Source organism: Nylanderia fulva, unplaced genomic scaffold (assembly GCF_048542155.1).
Source record: "Nylanderia fulva isolate GAGA-0341 unplaced genomic scaffold, ASM4854215v1 Scaffold5, whole genome shotgun sequence".
Taxonomy (NCBI): domain Eukaryota; kingdom Metazoa; phylum Arthropoda; class Insecta; order Hymenoptera; family Formicidae; genus Nylanderia; species Nylanderia fulva.
In genome coordinates, this window is record NW_028190587.1 from 3,651,496 (window position 1) to 3,672,595 (window position 21,100).

At 33.7% G+C, this 21,100-nt stretch overlaps 1 protein-coding gene across 1 annotated transcript in view; it reads right to left on the minus strand.

Annotated features, from left to right (window-relative positions):
• Positions 1 to 21,100, minus strand: part of LOC114941642 (puratrophin-1) — a 285,051-nt gene that overhangs the window by 226,127 nt on the left and 37,824 nt on the right. Inside the window, 1 exon segment of the mRNA XM_085487025.1 lies at positions 5,584 to 5,781. Within this exon segment, the coding sequence (XP_085343151.1) occupies positions 5,584 to 5,781 (198 nt within the window).

Here is a 21,100-nt window from a genome sequence, read left to right on the forward strand (position 1 = left end):
ACCCTCAGGATACCCATTTAACTAGCTTGACCGATTAAATATATCAAGGCTATCGATATAATTTCGGTAGCTATCTCTTCCGATCTATCGATCGAGCGGAGTGCACCTTCTCGTTATACGCAGTGAAAACAGCGAGGATAAGTCAGCCCACGCGGATTCAACGACTCCGATCGTCATGGTGCATGCCGGTGAATTAAATTTATTATTCGTCTAACTGCCAGAATATCTCCCGAGGGCCTCGTGCGCGAGCCGGCCAACACCGAGATATTATAATCGCCATGACGACGTGATACGCAATTAATCCATCGCGCGTCAGCGCTCGCGTTCACGGCTGCGCATACAATAATAACACATATCGACACGAGCGAAGTGGATGCGCGAATCGTGCCACGGCAATATGATTAATGATACCGCCTATCAGTGCGTGTACGCAGCAAAACGAAGACAAATAGTCGTGCCGGGGCACTTTAAACGCGCTCACCGCGGATCCGTTTCCGTTTCGAAAACGCAAAAAAACGTGAAGTCCTCAAAAGTTCTTCGCAAACCAATTAGGCTGCGATTACAGATTATCATACAGGATACAGGCGATTGAGAAGAGTTTCGAAAACATGTAGAGACTTTATAGTTAATAGAGGTATTTATATTAATCTTTTTCAAGGAAGATTTATTGAATGTTCGATCTGCACACATCGTCGCTCGACTCATCACAGTGACAAATTATTTTAAACGTACCTGTGCAATAAAATAAAGTTGTGTGGTGTGTTTTAATTATCTAATTTACTCTAAACACTTGATAAGGCCCGAAATCGTTGGTCGAAACGTTGTGTCAACAATAAACACCTGATTCGTAACCAGTCTGATCGTTTACTTACGCTTTCCTTGATTTTAAATTATTGGCGAATTATATATCTTTCATCTGATTAATCTTATTATTAGTGGAAATTTTTAATTAAAAAATTTATTATTTATTCTAATTTTTATTTCAAGTATTAATAATAATGCAAGAGAGATAAAGGCAGCTGGAAAATTTGTAAATATGCATGTGTGATTCTTTAAAGTCCAATACTGTTTAGCAACTTATATGTACATGATGTCTCTTAACTATTAAAGGCTTGATGAAAGAGTGATTCTCAGGATGCACGGAAGACATTCGCACACGAGCACCTTTCTCGCGCGTAAAATTTAATTTTAGTGAAGATCGATTTATGGAGGGAAATATAATTTCGCTGATAGTGCACAACGTGAGAAAGAGAGAGTTGCGCTAATAGTGCACCTTCTACATCTGCTTTATCGTATTTTGCAATTGCCACACTAATAGACCGTATTATAATCACCGGGACGAACGCGTAATTTGAGATTGCGAGTTATCGTCGATCTTGTGAGGGATATTATTTATTATCATACTTATCTCACGATACTACGCCGATGCTGCATCCTCTATACGTTTTTATGTGGCGTTATATAGTTATTTTTATGGTTACACGTGTCATTTATTTTTCGCATTAATTATAAAAACTAAAAAGAGACTTGTGTGCTTATATTAGTTATTCAATAAAAGAGTATTTTTATGTATATAATCTTTATATAATACATTTCTAATTTTATACAATATGTAATTTTATCGAAACTGTTTTATTATTAAACTTTGCAGATTTCAATGCAAGAAACTTTGAAAAAATTAATTTTATTTTAATCAATATTCATTCAAAAATTCTTAATGATATTTAATTAAAGAAAAAATAAAAAAAGCAAAGCACAGAGTAATATACTATATAATAAATTAAAATTAATCGTCGCATAAGAGTTGTCACAGAATTTATTCTCATTTCTAAAGTTTTTTCATTCAAAGCGTTGTTTGAAAGCAACATCATTCATTGGCGGACGTTAACCTGACGGGAAAAAAAAAGAGTACTCCCTACGAAAAGCTCGCTCCATCGTTATAAACGGCACATGCCTCGTAAGCTTCGACCCGCAAGGCTCGCTTCGAAAGTGCTCATTTGGGGAACTTTTGCAAGCGCGAAAGCCTACGGAAACTTCGAACTTTCGCGGCGTGATGCGAGGCGAGGTGCGCCTTTCTATCTAACCCTTAAGCGACAGCGGGGAGGCAGAAGAGGTTCTGATTGACGACGGCGGACTTTTAATTACTCCGCCACAAGTTTTAGGGCACGTGGAAGCGAAAGATAAGCTTCCTCGCTCGAAATGAAACGAACGAACGGCGAACGGCGCGTAAGTTATGCCGCAAATTATGCAATTAAAAGTCCCGCGGACAGATGTGGGTCCCGCTTTTCGCGCGCGCTCTGTCTTCCGTACTAACGACTTCCGTTGCATGGCTACAGTTGTGGCGGATGCGTGCCGCCGACGAAAACTCTTTCCGACAAATTTGCAACGAATAAATTAGATGTATCAAAACGATAAAGTGCATTTGTAATAAAAAAAAAAAAAAAAAAAAAAAAAGTAATTGAGTAAACTTCAAAATTTGTCATTCTTCTTTCAATATGAGATCTGTCAGAAAGTAATGAGATTATTTCTTTTAGCTTCTTTTTATTACATATAATAATTTTCTGCATTCCTATTTCAATTCAAAGTTTATTATTAATTAATTTGTAATACTGTTATTTTCTATATGAATTAGTATTGACGCGAGAGGCTTCGTCGTAACATGCATTTACTGCAATTCTAAAGCAAATGTTTAAGATCAGTGCATGCGCTTGCTAATTTAGATTAATCATAGTTTCACGGATTTGATGCACCGCGCGACTGACATGAAAATTAATCCGTCGGAAACGGGGCAAGATTATTACACGATGGAGGGTGAAAGTCTTATGGAAAATCGCATTTCGTGCAAAATGATTATAGAAGTGTTAAAACGAGGAGCTTAACATTCAACCATTTCCGCATGCAACAGCATGTTATGGCAATTTCTCGAATCGCCTGTAAAATATGAATCTCGATACGGTATACGGCTCACGCCATAATCTCACATAATTTATACTAAGGCGCGAGAGAATTATGAGGAGTATACTGCGCGAGAGCGGCGGGAATTAAATTGTATACCATTCGCATATAAGATTGCTGCTGCAAACCCCTATTGATTCGTGCAGCAATACCCGAGGAACAATGGCGTTTATACGGTTCACCACATCCGAAAGTAAAAGTTACTTCTTGTCTCTTCTCAATGTTTATCCGATTATGACATTGTTATGCATCGGAAGAGGTAGCTACCGAAATTTTATCGATAGGCTTAATATATTTAATCGGTCAAACTAGTTAAATGTTTACTCTGAGGATTTAATTTAAGGGGATTAAAGATTAAATTATATAAATCAGAATATAAAAATATAAAATAATGAATATATAGAGAATATGTGTATTTGTTTTTAATTTATTCTAGCAAATCTAAATAAATCTACCTACTTCTTGACAACTTCTTAACAACTTTGATAACTACAAGAGAAAATATACTACGAATGTGAGTTAGTAAAGACAATATCTATACGGAAATTATCACTTCTCGAAGCATCTGATAATTTCCTAACGAGATTTTTAATTGCCTTAAAATATTGTAGTACAAGGATTTCTAAAATTAATTTTATGATAACTATATATTTGAAATTAAAAGTTTTAAAGACAAATGTCTACGCGCAACATGTTTTCCGAAGGCTGAAAAAAAATGATGAATACGTGCCGCTCATTGTAATAAATTAATGTGTGCAACAGATAATGAAAACGGAATAAAAATACATTCTACAATAATCGAAATCGATATATTAATAGTGAAAATAATTTAATAGCATTTAAATATAGAAATTGTATACACATGGATTAAAAATTTATTGAAAATTGTTTCATCTTGCCATTTTCTGTGTGTACGAAAAATTTTGAAAAAAAATATATATAAATTATTATACGGATAACTGAACGTTTTCCTCAGCGAATGCGGGCAGTTCGACGACACTTGCAATAAAACGAATAAAAAGGTTCGTCGGAATGAGGCGAATAAAAGGTCTCATCGATCGATACGTAAATAGGTTAATCGTCAACATTCGTCCTCCGAGCATGCAGTCTCTAGCCGACAGTGTGCATGTTGACGATTGCACAAACGGTCTATTCAGGTTGCCGGTTCAACGGAAATCGCACGGTCGATAGACCCTAAACGTCGACCCCGACCTATTACGGAACTACAGTGGCACGAACGCACACGCGTATATATTTTCGCGTCTCCCTGCACCATGCGACAAATTCGCTTGGCTTTTATAGGAGCTGCAGTCTAACAGACACAGTTGGTATGCCATATGATGAAAATGAGAATCTTCCCCGCAAAGATAAATCGAAAGTCAATGAGGTGAACTTAAATGCCCGATCGTTAAATTCTAAAAGTATTTTTGTCCCAATTGTCGTGTCACAATGGGGAACTATTCGAAATTCAACATATGTTTGGTGTACAAAGTCAATTAAAATAATAGCAATTAGCTATCACTATCCATAGGGGTTTTTAAAAATTGTTATAGCCGATAATATATTTCCCATCGTCAGAATGGGCATTAATAAAAATCTTATTTTTTCAATAAGCACATCCTGTTATTAAAAATGATTGCTTATTTAAATTGAGCTGGTATATCTTACCTGGATTTTGATTGAGAAAATTTCTAGCTGCTCTTGCCATCTAACGAAGTTCACTTGAAGCTTAATACGCTCTACTCATTCTATAATATTTGTAGTGCGCGTTATATTCGCGGGTTTTCACGCAACTTGCAACTCTGATCAATAAGAATTGTTTCTTTAACAAATCGCAAAAAGAAACAAATTCAAAAGGTGTATATTTCAGTTAATAAATTTTGTAAAAATAGATTTTTTCGCATTCCTGAATAATTCTGTGTAAAACTTCTAAATATTTATATATAATTAAAAATTAGAAATATTAAAAAATTTTCATATAATAACAGAATAAACCTCAAAATATGACTACCTTTAAAAACATTATCCAAATGCACTCCCTCTCTCTATATATATACATACATCATTTCTCTCTAATATTTTTCATGTATATATTTTGAAACAATGTATAATAATGATTATATTATAATAAAACGTATGATATATGAAACTTCGCATTTGTAATATTTGTTTAAGATTTAAAAATAAATCTTGATCTCGAAAAATTGAAAAATTATTTATCTTTGAAAATGTTATAATTTGAAGAATTTTTTTTCGATGACGGTCCCTGCTTTGTATCTCGACAAACTTTAACAGTTGTGATTAAAGTTTTTGCTTTATTCTAATTGTAACAAAATTTGCTTACACAGAATTATTGAGAAATACGACAAAAATCTCTTTTCACAAAATTTATTAATTGAAGCCTTAATATACAATTTATTACGTTATTACTGTTAAATTGTGACAGCATTATCTTTGTAGAATGTAGCAAGATAATCAAAAGTTAAATCTGTTGATGTAAAAACTCTTCTATAGATATAATCGGAATGAGTATTCTAAGATTATATCTGCAGAGATTGTGTAGATTCTATCAGATGCGCTCTTCCATTCTCTTAAAAAAAAAATTTCACACAAGAGAAATCAACTCACCGTTTCGGAGACGACATTCTTGACTTCCGTTAGTAAGGCTGCAGCAGGTGACAGATAAGCCCGGACGAAGTTTTCCAAGTTACCATGATAAGCACAAACCAGGATGTCCCGCGCTTGTCTTATCAGTAGATCCATAACACTGTCACCATAAATCGGTCCGAGCAAGTTCCGGACCAGAGAAGCGAAGTCCCCACGGTCCTATAAAAAAGCAATAATAAAACGTAATAAAAAATTACTTTTATTGCTTCATTTGACATAATTAGAATACTTTAGAATGTTTATTAATAAAAACCAGTTATGTGACGCTTTGGAAAAAATTGTATAATTGCCGAATAAAGTATGTAAGAATAACGTTTAAAAAAGTAAAAAAAATAAAGAACCAAAAGAAATTAAAATAAAAAATAACAAAATAAAGAACAAAAAAATTAAATAAAATTGTAAAATTAATGTCAGTACAGGCCAACTAAAGAGCATAAAATTATTCGGATGTTAATGAATATTAACAATTTTTATTTTAAAACCATCAAAACATAATAATACATTAAATCACAAATGTTCCGACTGTACGTAGTCTTCTGAAGTCATATAATATTAGTCAATTATATGTGGCGATTACATCGTCACATGCTCCCTAAAATTATCGAGCGAAAACACGTATACGAATACGGTCACACAGACAAGCGAAAAGTACCGAGACATAAATAAATATAAATAAAAACATAACAGACGAGACAGGCAGAAACGAAAGACGAGAAGCACAGAGACAAATAGAAAAACGATTAAGTAAACGAATAGAAAATTCTCGAAGCCTCTCGAAGCCTATCGAAGGTCGATTTTGAGGCGAAAGACAGTAAGAGCGAAATTACATAGTATAAATTACTAGTATTACATAAGTTATATTTTATTAACTTTTTTTTTAGTTTCCACTTTGCCAAATAAAAGATAATTAATAATTACAGACTATAGAAGTATTAATCCATCACAATTATTTTTTGCTTCATTTACAACGTAATGTAATTTGTAATTGCAAATTAAACAATCCTGTTATTTGATATCAACATCGAGTTATATCGGCAAAATGCAACATTGCGCTACATTTAAATCATATATAATTAAATCGATTTTAACACTTGTCCAAACACCGGAAGCAATAGAGACAACGAACCGAACAGTTTCGCGAACCCATTCATATTGTTACGGAATCACGGTCACCGCGCGTAAAATCTGTTACTGGCAGTTATCTCCCTCGACACCAGGATAAACAAGGGGAACGTGATTTGAGTTCTGTGACAAAAGCTGACAGAAATTCTGACCAAGGGTGCCGCAACACCCGAGGGAGAGGAACATCAATATTCCTCCCGAACGTTTCGCTTAAACCAGGCCTGTGGCATAAATATGAAAAAATTAAAAAACCATAAAAAAACTGACCTTTAAAAAAAATAAAAAAGAGTGCCAAGTAAAAAGTAAAGTGTTAAAAAAAACATTTTATTAATTTTTAATAAAATTTTAATTAACTTGTGATTTTTACAGAATGTCAAAGCTATTTTTTAGAAATAGCAATATTTCCAGAAACAACAATAAAGCTATCTGTGAAATAAAATCGTGTAACAAAAAGTTCGAATATGTAGATGTGTCCCATGTGATTCGTCACATGAAGTTGCACGCAGAAAATGAAAATAAAATTAAAAAGTAACGTTGAAACGTAACGTCGGAATAAAGAATCATTGGCCAGACTGTCCATATTCATTTTCATCTTGATAAATAAAGAGTATTTATTAAAAGATAAGTTGGTCTAGTTTACACCGATTGTTTGATACATGTATCAAATAATCGCCGCACTGAGAAATCACAGTCATTCTTCTAAAGAATAGAATGAAAAAAAAAAATGCCAAATTTCAATCGTTATAATTTTCCTTTAATTTCTCAAGCCTTTTTTCGATATATAGAAAATCGATAGAATATCACGACTTATATATTCATAAACATATGAATATACTTAAACATGTTTCAATAGAATTTCCAAATTTGGGCAGTTCTCCGACGCAATCTCTTTTACAAAACGTATTGCGTTATTGACACTGTCCTCCCCAGCATCACTTTCTCACCAAGATTCGAATAGTGATACGAAATCACAGGGAATAGTAGATTAATTTGAAGAGATGAAACAAGTGTCGTTATTGACACTGTCCTCCCCAGCATCACTTTCTCACCAAGATTCGAATAGTGATACGAAATCAGTGAATAGTAGATTAATTTGAAGAGATGAAACAAGTGTCGTCTTGCGTTCGATGTGGGTGCATTATATCGAGGTGCATCACCGCATAAACATTGAAGTTTAGCGAGGGCACACAAGAAACTGGGAGAGGAGAGAGAGAGAGGAAACGACGCGCCATGTAACCATTATATGTGCGCCCGATCGCCCACGTATTTCCGCCCTCATGGTGCGTGCGACGAGCGACCATACGCGAAGTGTTGAGAGCGTGCGAAACTTGTATTTTCGGAGACACGCATACAACACTACCGAGGGTTTCACGTGGGATCTAGGCAATCGAGAGCGAAACCGGATGTGGCGAGTATGTACGGGATCTACAAAAAGTGTGTGTTACTACATTGTTGTTGCATGCATGTACATACAAATTCCCTCAAGTCTTCATTTAAATTCACAAGTAAAATTTACAATAATTTGGCATAAATCATGTACCACATTACACTTCGGTGAATACTGTCAATAATTTTTTTTCGTGTGATATCTCACGGGGTGTATCGATCATAAGGCCGACATGAGTCGGGTCGTCAGTATCAATATTTGACCACCCAAAATTTATGGGAAAAGGGTAACTCAGTATTGCATAGAGTTCGTTAGGGGAGACACACGTCTCCCGCAGGGAATTCGTCGGAATAGAAGTGCATACGCAGGCTGAGTCTACATTATAAATTAACTGATTCACGTGCTGGCGGTTTTAATCGTCTATACCTTATGGGCACGCGTTATTTATTAATGTATTTACTCGTGTGAATGGGAAGACCGCGATTTACTATTGTGTATTCACATGTTCAAATGCTAATAAAAAATATTCTAGACTAACATTTTTTTCTCGAAGAAAAATATATCAATTTTGTCATAATAAGAAAAAGTTCCGTAAAATTTTATATATTTGTTTTAAAAAAACTTATAACAAATTAATCTACTATTTACTGTAATTTCGTATCACTAATTTTATTTATATATTTTAAAATAGATTTAATGTAAAGATAAAATTATTGATTTATGCAGATAAAATTGTCTACACAGTAAATCTTTCGAAATCACACGTGATATATTTTAGAATAACATTGAGAATTTATATTCTAAACTAATTTGATTGTTCTAGCTAATTTGAATTCAATTAAATTGTAAATGACAATTGAAATAATTGTCGTTTTTGCAGGTGATGCGACTCTTATACGCAGGGCGCACCTGCACCCTCGATTCGTTATCTTTACTACGATACCTAAAACGCCTACGTGCATCCCGTGAATATTTATTCCCAGTATTTCGCCTGTCTGTCTCCTCTTACCGTCCTTTCGTCACGATTTTTTTCTTACTCGTCGCTTACATTTTATCGTCATTCCGCGCCGAACGAAAATGTGCCATGACGCGAGACGTGCTTGCTCTTTTGCTTCGAAGTAACTGTTACGTATACGCGAACAGCTAGGCTTATAAAATCTATTTTCTCGCCAAACATCCTTAACGTGTCGGTGTATATCCCAATCCCCGATCCTTTGAATTCTACTTATCAATATTCCCCGGTTACGAGCGGGGCAATCTCGCCGAGCTATTCCACAACGTTTCGTACCACACGTCTTCTTTGCTGTTGGCACGCCCACGTTATAAGAGACAAACGTCGTCCAGCCTCGTAAAACGAGAAGAGCATACCCAGTCTAAATTGGATATCTCTGCACGATGCTATGCTTGAAATACGTCAGTCTTTCGTGCAATATCTCTTTTGCAAAAACAATTTCTGCAAATTATTTTCTTTGTCCTTTTGCCGAATTCTTCACGCAAAAGAAATTAAATTTTCTACATCTTAGAATGAGATAACATTCTTGCCCGACAGATTGATATACAATATTTTGAAATACGACATCAGCATTAAAGATGCCATGAGCTTTACTTCCACATATACAAACTTCCGGCAGATATTAACAAGGGGCTATAACAAGTTTTGGAAGAGGAAATACCTTTGTAATTTTGTAATTTGTTATAAATTCATATAGCATATGCGTATTAATTGCATATATATAATTATTGATTTGCTAATAATTACATATAGCGTTGATTTGTTCCAATTTAAAATTTTTTTATTTTTTACATATAATTTACATTTTAAATATTACAGTGACTTCCAATACTGCCGATGAAAATGATGTGTATGAGAAAATTGAGGAGGAGATCAATAAACTGAAACTTGAGGAAAAGGTATTCAGAGAGAACGAGTTTACATACCGAATTCCAAAGTTATTTTCGATAAAGTTTGTTCACTTGTTCACAAATTAAGTAATGTTAATCATAATCGATTTTTACATATAATACTTTATTAGAACAGTCTGAACAGTTAAATAGTTAAAAGCAGACGAGATATAATTTATCTGTATCAAGAAGGTTCGTCAAAAAAGTTTGAGAATATATCTCAGAAAATACAATATAAATTATAACAAGTCCTATTAGCTCACATGAACTATAAAGTAAAACATGCAAGCAGAAAAATATATTAACGGTTTTACATTTATTAAAAATCATCAAATGTGTTGTTACAAATTATATGTGTAAATTTTTGATTATTCTAAAGTAAAGTTTATAAAAATATATTTTTGTTCATAATTTTTTTGTCAAATTATCGTAAATATTTCAAACATAATGGTAGTCATTGCAAAGACTACCCTGATCTATACGTCATCTAAATTAAAAAAATTAATGTAATTCAAATAAATTAATTAACATAAATTACGAGAGGTACCTTTTTTATTTAAAAAGTTATTTAACATAATAATTTATTGACTTTGTAATATAAAAAAAAAATTTGAATTTTTTGGATATTGATTGACAGAAATTGATCCGAAAGTATCTTTATCTGCTAGGAATTATAAATATTTCCGACGAGCTAGAAGATATGCACAAAAAATTGTTACGCAATTGCTAATCTCCTTTTTCGTTCTTTAGAAGTTTCAGCGGAGTATATGCAATACACGCGACACTCATGATCTCAGATGTGCAAATATTCGCGGAGAACGGGACTGCGTGGTTAACGTAGGAATGTTGCCAAAGAATTGTGGTAGGTGGAACGTCCTATGGGACGAGACGATAGCACGAAGACACTATAACGGTTCTTCGTACGAACCGATTGACAATGATTGAAGGCTGCGGGCCTCGTTCCGAACCGGGGTCTCAACCTTCGTGTAAACCACCGATATATATCTCCGCCACGCTATCCGCCGATCTCCTTCTGCCTTAATCTCGCGGCCGCTCCGAGCTTAGACGCCGACGACAGAAACGGGAAACGCCGGCCCACGCGTTCGCTATCGCATGATTTCACGATCCTTCCGAGAGCGCGATGATACTACCTCCCATGGTGCTTCCGTTTCTCCGGATTGATGTTTTTCCGAATGTATTTCAGCGTCTCTATACTACACCACGATACCATCTCCCGTAGATATTCGCCATCGCTTCATTACTTGACACTTTAAGCTTTTATCGAATAAACGTGGCGAACTTTGTATACTTATATATATGAGAAATAGCGTTTATTTAAAAAAAAAAATGGTTCAATATGAAAAATAGAATAATTCGCTATATACGAAGAAAAAGTAATAGTCGATCGATAATGTTACTTCTCTTTTCACTCAACTATCAAGACATGTATCATTCGTTCAGGTTGATGGTCCCGTTTAAACATCGCGTAATTACTCTACAATTTACGTAATAATTACGAAAGTAATGGAAGAATGTCTACTTATTGGGGCACTCCTTCGCATAAACCAGGAAGGCGACGGATTACGTGATCGTTTGTTACCTCCGGCGTTGATCTGCGCAAAAAGTGAGACGAATTCCTAATGATACCCTCGGCCATCATCGAATTGCCGAGCGGATCCGGCGAACGACGACGCGGTTTCACGCATGCTACGCGTACATACGCTCGAGGAACAGCGCAACGTAGTTATAAAATACTTAACTACGAATCGCTTCGATAGCAGATCATGATAAGATAATTTCTCGTCGATTGTCATTGCTTCGCTAAGGTAACGGCAAAGATAACGGCGAAGGTAGCGGTGACAACAACGGGGCGGCGGTAATTGTAGGGGACGGAAAATCGATCGACAATTTATTTCCCTCAATTGCATCCTTGTTTTATATTAATTGGAATTTTTTTGAAATAAAAAAGAGCTCATTAAAAACAGATCCTGAACATTTCTCTTAAAAATATAAGTTTTCTTTGTGCATCGCAAATATATATAAATTCGAATTATATTCGTTCGCGGGTATATAATATTAGGAATCTATATATAAACAAAAAAACTGGAAAATAAATTGGTCTTCAAAATATCGTATCACATTTAAAAGTTATAGCATAGTGACATTATATCAATAATAAAAACCAATAATTATATGAATAACGTAATGTTGTTCCAATATTAATTTCAAAGTAAGTAATAGAAAAAAATGTTGCGCGCTAAGAATGACATTACTTCAAAGTATAAATGTTCTTCCGGAAATTTAGAAAAATATATAAATTTTAATGAAATTGAAATGCATGACGTTTGTTGATTTTGACTTTAAAATATCGACATCGCCGTAGTATTCGGCTTTTCTCCGCAAGAAAGTGACGTGGAGAAATCTCGAGGATCGAATCACTTGTACTTTAAGACTGAAACGAAGATTGAGCAGTTTCTTGCGCTTCCCGGAGCGCGCGCGCGTAGCATAGAACTGCCCGAGGAACGGCTTCGTGATATGTTCCATGTCCATGCGGCTAATAAATTAACTTTATAAAACTATGAGCGCCGCAAAAACCAAACGGCTACTTCGTAAGTTCATATAGCCGCGTCGAGAAATCCGCCTCGGACAAACCGCACGCGAGATATCCGGCGGTCCTATTGAAGGTACGATTTAATTGGTAGTTGGCCTCGTCGTGCCTTTCACCTCCAAGCGCATCCTTCAGCTGTGAATTGCGCTTCCTTAACGGGAAGAGAGAGAAAGAGGGAGGAAAATTGTATCCATTCAATTCAGTATAGTTCTATTTATAATGAATCCATCCTAATCTGTACTAATAAAAATATTAATTGCACCACACTAATAATCTTAGCACCAAAATGTTCAATTAAAATTCTATTAAAGAATTTGACAAATCTGATTTTAAAGAAACCTAAATATCTTATTATCAATTATGGTTTTAAAATAAATATGTATAATATTCATTAACATCCGAATAATTTTATGCTCTTTAGTTGGCCTATGTACTGACATTAAATTTATTATTTTATTTCAAACTGTTTAAGTTCTTTTCTATATTATTTGATATAATTATTTTAAAAATTATTTTCATGTTTTTGAGAAGGGTGTATATGCGCCAATAATACATACACGAAATGAAAACCACGATTAATTACAATGCATGAAAAGAACTAAAAGATTTTATTCTTATGATCTAATCAGAAATTATTCCGCTTGCTAAGAAATTATGGTTATTAAAAAAAGGCAAATTCTCGCTATTTATTCTTAACACCGTACGCTTAAACAATTCTAAATTATTATTACGTAGTGTAAAAACAGTTTTACGCATTTACGCGATATATTAGATACAACGATTCATCTGTGCGCCTGCACATAGGCCACCTGTGAAAGATATCTTTAAACCGATACTTTCGGTTTTTGGTTGTGAAGACGCTACAAAGGATTGCGAACCACAAAACCATAAATAAAATCACCTGTCTGACTAGACTTGTATATAATAAAATATATAATAAAATTTGTACATGACCAAGCAAACTCTCGTCTACATAAAGTTTTGCATTGCTCGATCGTGTCTGGTTCTACAGCAAATCCGAGCGACTAAAGGCCATACATCGAATAACTTGTAGATAATAATGATAATTGTGCACGTTATTGCGGAGATGTGAAATAATTTTTTCCACCTTTGCTGCAGCACGAGATTTATCGTCGCACTCTGACTCATCATCGCTTGTATCGTGTCTTTTTGGGGTACAACGACCGCATAGGCGGATTATGCGGTGCGTTCCGCCTGAGATAACAACGTAAAGAGATACGTTTACGAGCTTATGAAGTACGAGTACGGACGCGCAAAGAAAGAGAGAATGGAAGAACATGACGACGATGTTGGGCCATTGAACGGATTAACCAGAGGATATATTGCATTCGGTTTACTTTGATTTACTTCAGTCCGAAATGGAAAACTTGTACGTTAATCTTAGAATCATATATGCCATGCTTTGCTTGTAACAAAAATCATATTATGGACTAGAGATTTTTTTACAGAAAGATGTCAAGCTTGTTTAAACATACACTTATTGTATATCTAGATATTTAGAGCTTGAAAATAATACAAATAAAGTGAATTTGGACCAAAATGGTAAAAAAAATTATAAAAGAATTGTTTGGAGTCATTTCAAGAAAGAAGATGATGTACCTGCTTGTTGCAAACATTGTACTAAAATTCTTAAGCATGGTGGTAATACCATAAATTTATTACAACATTTAAGAAGAAAGCATGTTTTAAATTTACATTCTACAAATTCCGCAATATGCCGCAAAAAAAGAAACATAATATGGACTATATTAATTAATGAAAGATTAGAATGAAACTTCCTTATCACTGGCAACTTCATTCTAATCATTTTTATTAAATATTCTCTAATAGAAATCTTACTATTTTTTTTAATTATAAAAAATATTAAAAACAATGGGAAGGGCACATAAGTATTAATCTATTTTATTTCGCATTGATTTAGTTTAAGAACAGTTAAAAATCATCTGCATGATAAAACATTATAATGAGAGATAAATAATGAGAGATAGTAGAACGACAATATGTGATTATTATCGGCATATGAACAATCAATAAATAAATACATGTTTATACATTATACATGCTTATTTTCGCATGCAAAAATTCTGATTATAAATAAAATTTTTGATACATATTTGAAATAAAATCGCTTGGTTTGCGCAGCATCTCAAAGAAGCAAATAAGCATTTAAGAGTCTATGCAAGAATAAACGCAGAAACAATTGATTTGAGCAGAAACAATTAAAAAGTATATAATTGATGAATAAATATAGCAAATTTAAGGTTCCATAACATACCGCTATTTTTGTAATTTTTAAAATGAGACGTCAAAACGGTCACAATAATAGAGAAATTATATCGATTTTCTTGAGTCAATCATTAATGAAAGAGATTCGCATCTCAAAGAAGCAACCATTGATTTTGCGTGCAAAGAGACGACCAGACACCGCAGTACACAGAAGCAATTTCTACGCGCAACTTGCGTAGACAGCTGCGAGGATCGGTAGACCCTTTTACGCCCACAACTTACGATCGGACGAGCTTTATGCGCTAGTACTCGTCGGTACATGAATATCATCCAACGACAACGGTGGCGGCAGCTGCGGCTGCTGCTTAATGATCAAGAGAGTAAAGGAAGGAGTTCGTTGCCGTCCTTGGACGGGTTCGGATGTTCTATTACGCTTTTGCGTTTTCAAGTTTTTTTTTGGAATACGAATTTTCGTGTAATTACGTTTGTTTTAGCACAATTACTAATTTAAAGATTGGCTTTACATCTCAAGAAGATAATCTAGCAGCATGAACGTCAACTAACAAACTAGTTAATCTTTGCCAAAAAAGAAGAGAAGAGAAGAGCAAAGGAAGTCAAAGTACGCGTATGCCATAACTAATATAAATGTATGCAATCATACTCGTATTTCTTGGCACCAAACACATGGACGACTGTGATAAATTGTTAAACGGGCATTTAAGAGTCTATGCAAGAATAAAATTTTAAACAGATTTTTCCAGACCTTGTTTCCGGATGAATAATTTTTTTTCTATAATAAGAGGTTCCATAACATACCGCTATTTTTGTAATTTTTAAAATGAGACGTCAAAACGGTCACAATAATAGAGAAATTATATCGATTTTCTTGAGTCAATCATTAATGAAAGAGATTCGCATTAAATTTGCTATATTTATTCATCAATTATATACTTTTTAATTGTTTCTGCTCAAATCAATTGTCAATTGAATTGTCTTCGATTGAATCTGTTTTTTTCAATCGTCCATTAAAGTACTTCTAATTAAAATTAACTCATATTAATCGTTTAATTGAAAAACTTTCAGTATGGTATTAATCGTTTAATCGATCGCTCTCCGATTAATTTCGTTTATATCAATTGTCAATTAAATAACCTTCAATTGACTTCGATCATATTAATCGTTAATTAAGCGATCTTCGATTAATCTAGCTTATATCAATCGTCATTGTAACGATCTCTAATTAATCTTTCTAAAATCGTCAATTCAAAATATTTTAATTTCATTTGATTACATCTGTTTGTAATTAAAGGTCATAATTAATTTAAAAAGTATTTAATTAATCAGCATCTTTGTACAGATGAGACGGATGGAATTTCAACAAATATGAATATTCGAGATGACCGATCAATTATGATAATTTAAATATTGCGACATGCTTAGATCTCTGTAACGCGAGACACAAAATTCAATTTTCTCTATGATTCACATGCAAATATATTCTTTTGGGCCGTACTTATGCCAGACATGTTTGCTGACGTTTACTCATGTCTTGCACATGGAACGAGAAAAGATTGCATATGTGCACGTCTCGAGGCGTATAAACAAAACGTACACGTATATCGCAAAGCCATGATACACACGCGTCCGAAGAAACAGAGACGGTTTCTCGGACTCGTAAGATCTATAACGGAAAAGCTTCCGACGTAACCGGAATTGCAGTTTCCGCGCCCGCTTTCTCGTATCTAACGACTGCCACCAATCGATCCGCCGATTTACGGTAGCTACTTTCACCGATTTCCAATTTGATCCCTCATATTGTGGTGCGACAACGAGATATAGTGCATCGTACGCACGGACAATTTTCCACGCGTAATGGATCACACGTAAATTGAATCCTCATTTGAGAGAGAGAGAGGGATGATTTAATTAAATTTCATTGATCAGTTTATGCGTTGATAACTGCATTAGTTGGTTTCAGAAATTAAAATCGAGATTGCGTGTGGATTCTAATGTAATATAATTCTTTCTAAACTTAATATCGAATGTAAATAAACTATAAGATGTATAGATGTGTGTTAGAATTGATCTTATAATATTATAAGGAACACTTATAATAAATTCTCAAATAGTGAAACGTCAAATTATATGTCCAAATTTGTATACGTATAACGTATATGTATATGTATATGTATATGAAAAGGGCAAGGCGCTAACTACAAATCCACCATATGTAGAAAGTGTCCATAGTAACCATATTTGGAGAATTCGGTTCAAAATTGATTATAATATATATAAATAAATATATGTATAAATATATAATGACTACTCTATGACGTTTATGACTATTCTTGATGTATATATTACCGTTATGACACCGTTCATTGGTTTTTAAATTCAGAATTTAATCAGCGTTGATAATGGTCAAAATATTGACCGAAACGTTCGCTTTGTATTTATATTTAAAGAGTACTTATGTTTAATTATTTTTTGTCACCTTTTATTGTAATTCATTATTAGACATTACATTAAAGAATATTATTTTTATATATGACTTCACTATTTAACATAATTTGAATTTTTATATTTACTGCTCTTAACAGCCTTTTACCAAAATTAAATAAATATAATTTTCAAAATATATTCCTAATAACATTTTGTCCTACTTTATCCTTTGTTTTCAATAACCCCTACAAATATGTCTATCAACATCCCGCTTCCAAGCCTAAATGGGGAAGTGGAGTTTGGAATAACAATTGGTGTAGATGCTTCATTGCCCGAAAACCAAAAGCTACTCATACTCACTGGTAGAGGTCCAGCAACACTAGATCTTGTTAAACAAAATGCTGCACTGTGGGCATTTAACCAATTTAATGACCAAACTGCTAGAGAACTCCTTGTTAATGGAGTGGTTGGATTAATTAATGTAAGACTTATTTGCACAGTCATAAGAAAAAAGGTTATAAATTAATGATTTCATTAAGAAAGATGTATTTCAGCGCACGTGTCAAACAATAAAAAAAAAAAAAATATTTATATCTCTTCTCTTCTTTTATATGCACTTCATTCAACGTGATGACGGCAAAGTGTTCCGCCCGTGAAATTGGAATCATGCCTTTGCACCAGGGTAGACTTTGATTAGCCTCTTTGTTTAGTAGCCCGCCCTTGTGTAATCGCGCCACTCCTCGCAAGTCCATCGTGGACAGTAATTTACATTTTAATCATCGAAATCTCATTTCACAAGCCACGAAATCACACGGAGCTTTAAACAAGATTATTTTAAAACAGAATTCGCAATTTAAGATTAAAATCATATATTTACTAATAGATTTATTAGGAATGATGTAAAGTTTTAAAAACCGTAAAGAAATTCTAATTTAATAAAAATAAAGTTATATTTATTTTATATATATATAAATTAATATATATATTAAGAGGGCGGGGGGAGATATTAAAAATCAAAAGTATAAAGCATAAATTATATCTAAACTTTATGTAAATGCATGTTGGAAATTTTAAAAATGTATATCTACATAGAAATAGTTCACAATTATATTAAATTTCAATGTAGTTAAGCGGATCTGGCTTGCAAAAGGGTCCGCGATTACTCTCCCTAGAATATTGATCAGGTTCCTCCTCGATTTCCCATTATATTACGCGCATCGAATTTCAAATTAAGCCAGACGCATGTCGAATTCATCTCATGCACGCGCTTATAACGCATTTACTTGTTTAGTCAGCTTCCAAAGTTCCCACCATTTTATGTACCCATTCTCAATTGACTAACCAAAAGAGGATTTAGTTCAAATATCTAAAGAATGGCCCCTCCCTCTTTGCTCGGCTCGCATCTTCTCGAAAAATGTATGTACATAATTATGCATAATTATGAATTTTAATAATACAGAAGATTTAGATAATGCAGAGGGTTGTAAACGAGAAATCTCATTCATTCTATTCATTAAACATTGAACATTGTTAAAGAAAGATATAACAGTTGAATCTCAATTTTATGTGGATTAACAATTTTTTAATATACAGTTTTTATTAATTTTAACGGTATAATTAATAACAATAAATTATAGAAGTGTTAACAGCCACTTAACTCGCGCAATTCTGGACGATATTTTCTCGGCTGCGACTACTCAAAGCAACCGCGCATGTCTGCGACCGCGACGCGGCGTCCCGATAATTATCGAAAAATGCGCGAGGGGTCGGCCGTTGTTAATTAAATAGCGGCGCGAATGCGAGGGAAATCTATCGGAAGCGCGCAGTTATACAATACACTCTAAAAGCAACCGCAATGTCGATCAATATTATATTCTGTTCGCAGCTCTAAATTTTATCCATTGCTTTTAAAATATTTTTAAAATTTAAAATATATTTCTTTTACCTCATATTTCGTATGTCTTATCGATAATGCAACGGACTACCACTGCGAAGAAAAATTGGCGAAAGAGAAGCTGAGTAAAGAAGAGAGACAGAGAATAGAAGAAGTTGAGAGAGATACATAAACATTAATCAATCCGCGAACATGGAAAGCCGCGGCTCAGTAGATAGGTGCCTCACTTGGCTTAATAAAGTTGCAAATCGTTTCTGCGCATGTACATGTCGTGATTAAACGCGTGACACGCATTACACTATCCGCGTGTATATCTAAGAAGACTGTTTACGCTTGTTTAAAAAGCTCCATGTGTCCGTCCATCACGTTCACCATCGTCGTAATGTTCATACGCGAGCATCGTACGTGAACACCTCTTAGAATCTTTTAACTGTCCGTCAATCAAAAGATCGATCTAGCACGCGTCACATAAGCAGATAAGGAGTTTGATATAATAATTTCTTGAAATGGAAATTGCCAAAAATTTTCATATTTTTTATATTTAAAAAAATTTTTTGAGATTCATCTCAAAATATGAAATTGGTAAATTTTATTTATAATTAATTCTCGAAAATAGCAAATATAAGTGGCAAATTCAAAGTCTATTTTTATTAGATATTATAAAGAAAAGACGAGTAAAATATATAGAACCCAAGCGACAATGGATTTCGTCGCCTGTGCGACGACGGGTCACGGCTGCTATACTCTATGTAATACGATGTGTATAGGACGATGACGTCAACGCAGATTGTCTACGAGAAGTATGTATATAAAATGCATCCGGTGGGTGTGTCGCTCCCATACCCTTTGTGACTCCGGCTGGCGCTAGGAGCGACGAGGCTGCTATTATACAAACGCCGCCGTTTAACTGCGGCACGCGGAAAGGGAAGGTAATCGTGCGCGCACCGAGACCGAATCCTATTTTGTAAGCTTTAAATTTAAAGGGGAAAGAAGGAGATAAAGGAATTAACGCCGTAAATCTTACTTTGGAGATATCCTATGTAAAAGAGGAACAAAGGAGAATTTGGAGATCTCAACCACAAAATACGAATTCCTAAGTTTCTTAAATTTTCGCAACAACATCACGTTGGCTCTTTTGGTCGTTATATATATTAATATATTAGTTATTAATTTGAGAGCGAATAAAATATTCTTAATATTAGAAAACATTTAGTTTTAAAAGAGCCATATATATTATATGACTTACTATTTGCCATTATTTTTTGCTAGAAAAATGTTTAATTTAAAAATTTTTTATTGGTACCACTTTATTAGTACCACTAAATAGTTTTTTTATTATGTCAAGAGAAATTATGTTATAAGAGAATTCAACACAAAAAAAATTCGCAATCTTTAAAATACTGCTGGTAATTTTTAACAAATTTTTTTTTGTATACATTTTAAAAGCATCTCTCTATTAATGTAAATTGAAACAAAATAGATTCCAAGTAATTTATTAATAACATTAGGTTTAAATAATATAATAAGTTATAAATCTATGTAAACCTGATGCTTGACTTTTTAAAATTCAAGATTAATATGATTTATTTGTGTCTTGTTTGTACCTGTTTGTATTGCACTTTATTTCCATGTCTTATTCATACCTCAAAAAGTTGAAAATTAAGCAACGCTCAATTAAGATATTTTAATTTTGTTAATATTATTCTCGACAGAGTTGTTTATATTCGTCTGTATCACTTTTTATTTTGCTCGTATCTTTAAAGATAGAGCAGCATTTTTCAATTTTTAACTTTTATTTTTATAAAAAATAATTTAGCAAATGTTTCACGATATCGTAAAAAAAATTCAGAATTCGATAAAATTGTACCCATCACTT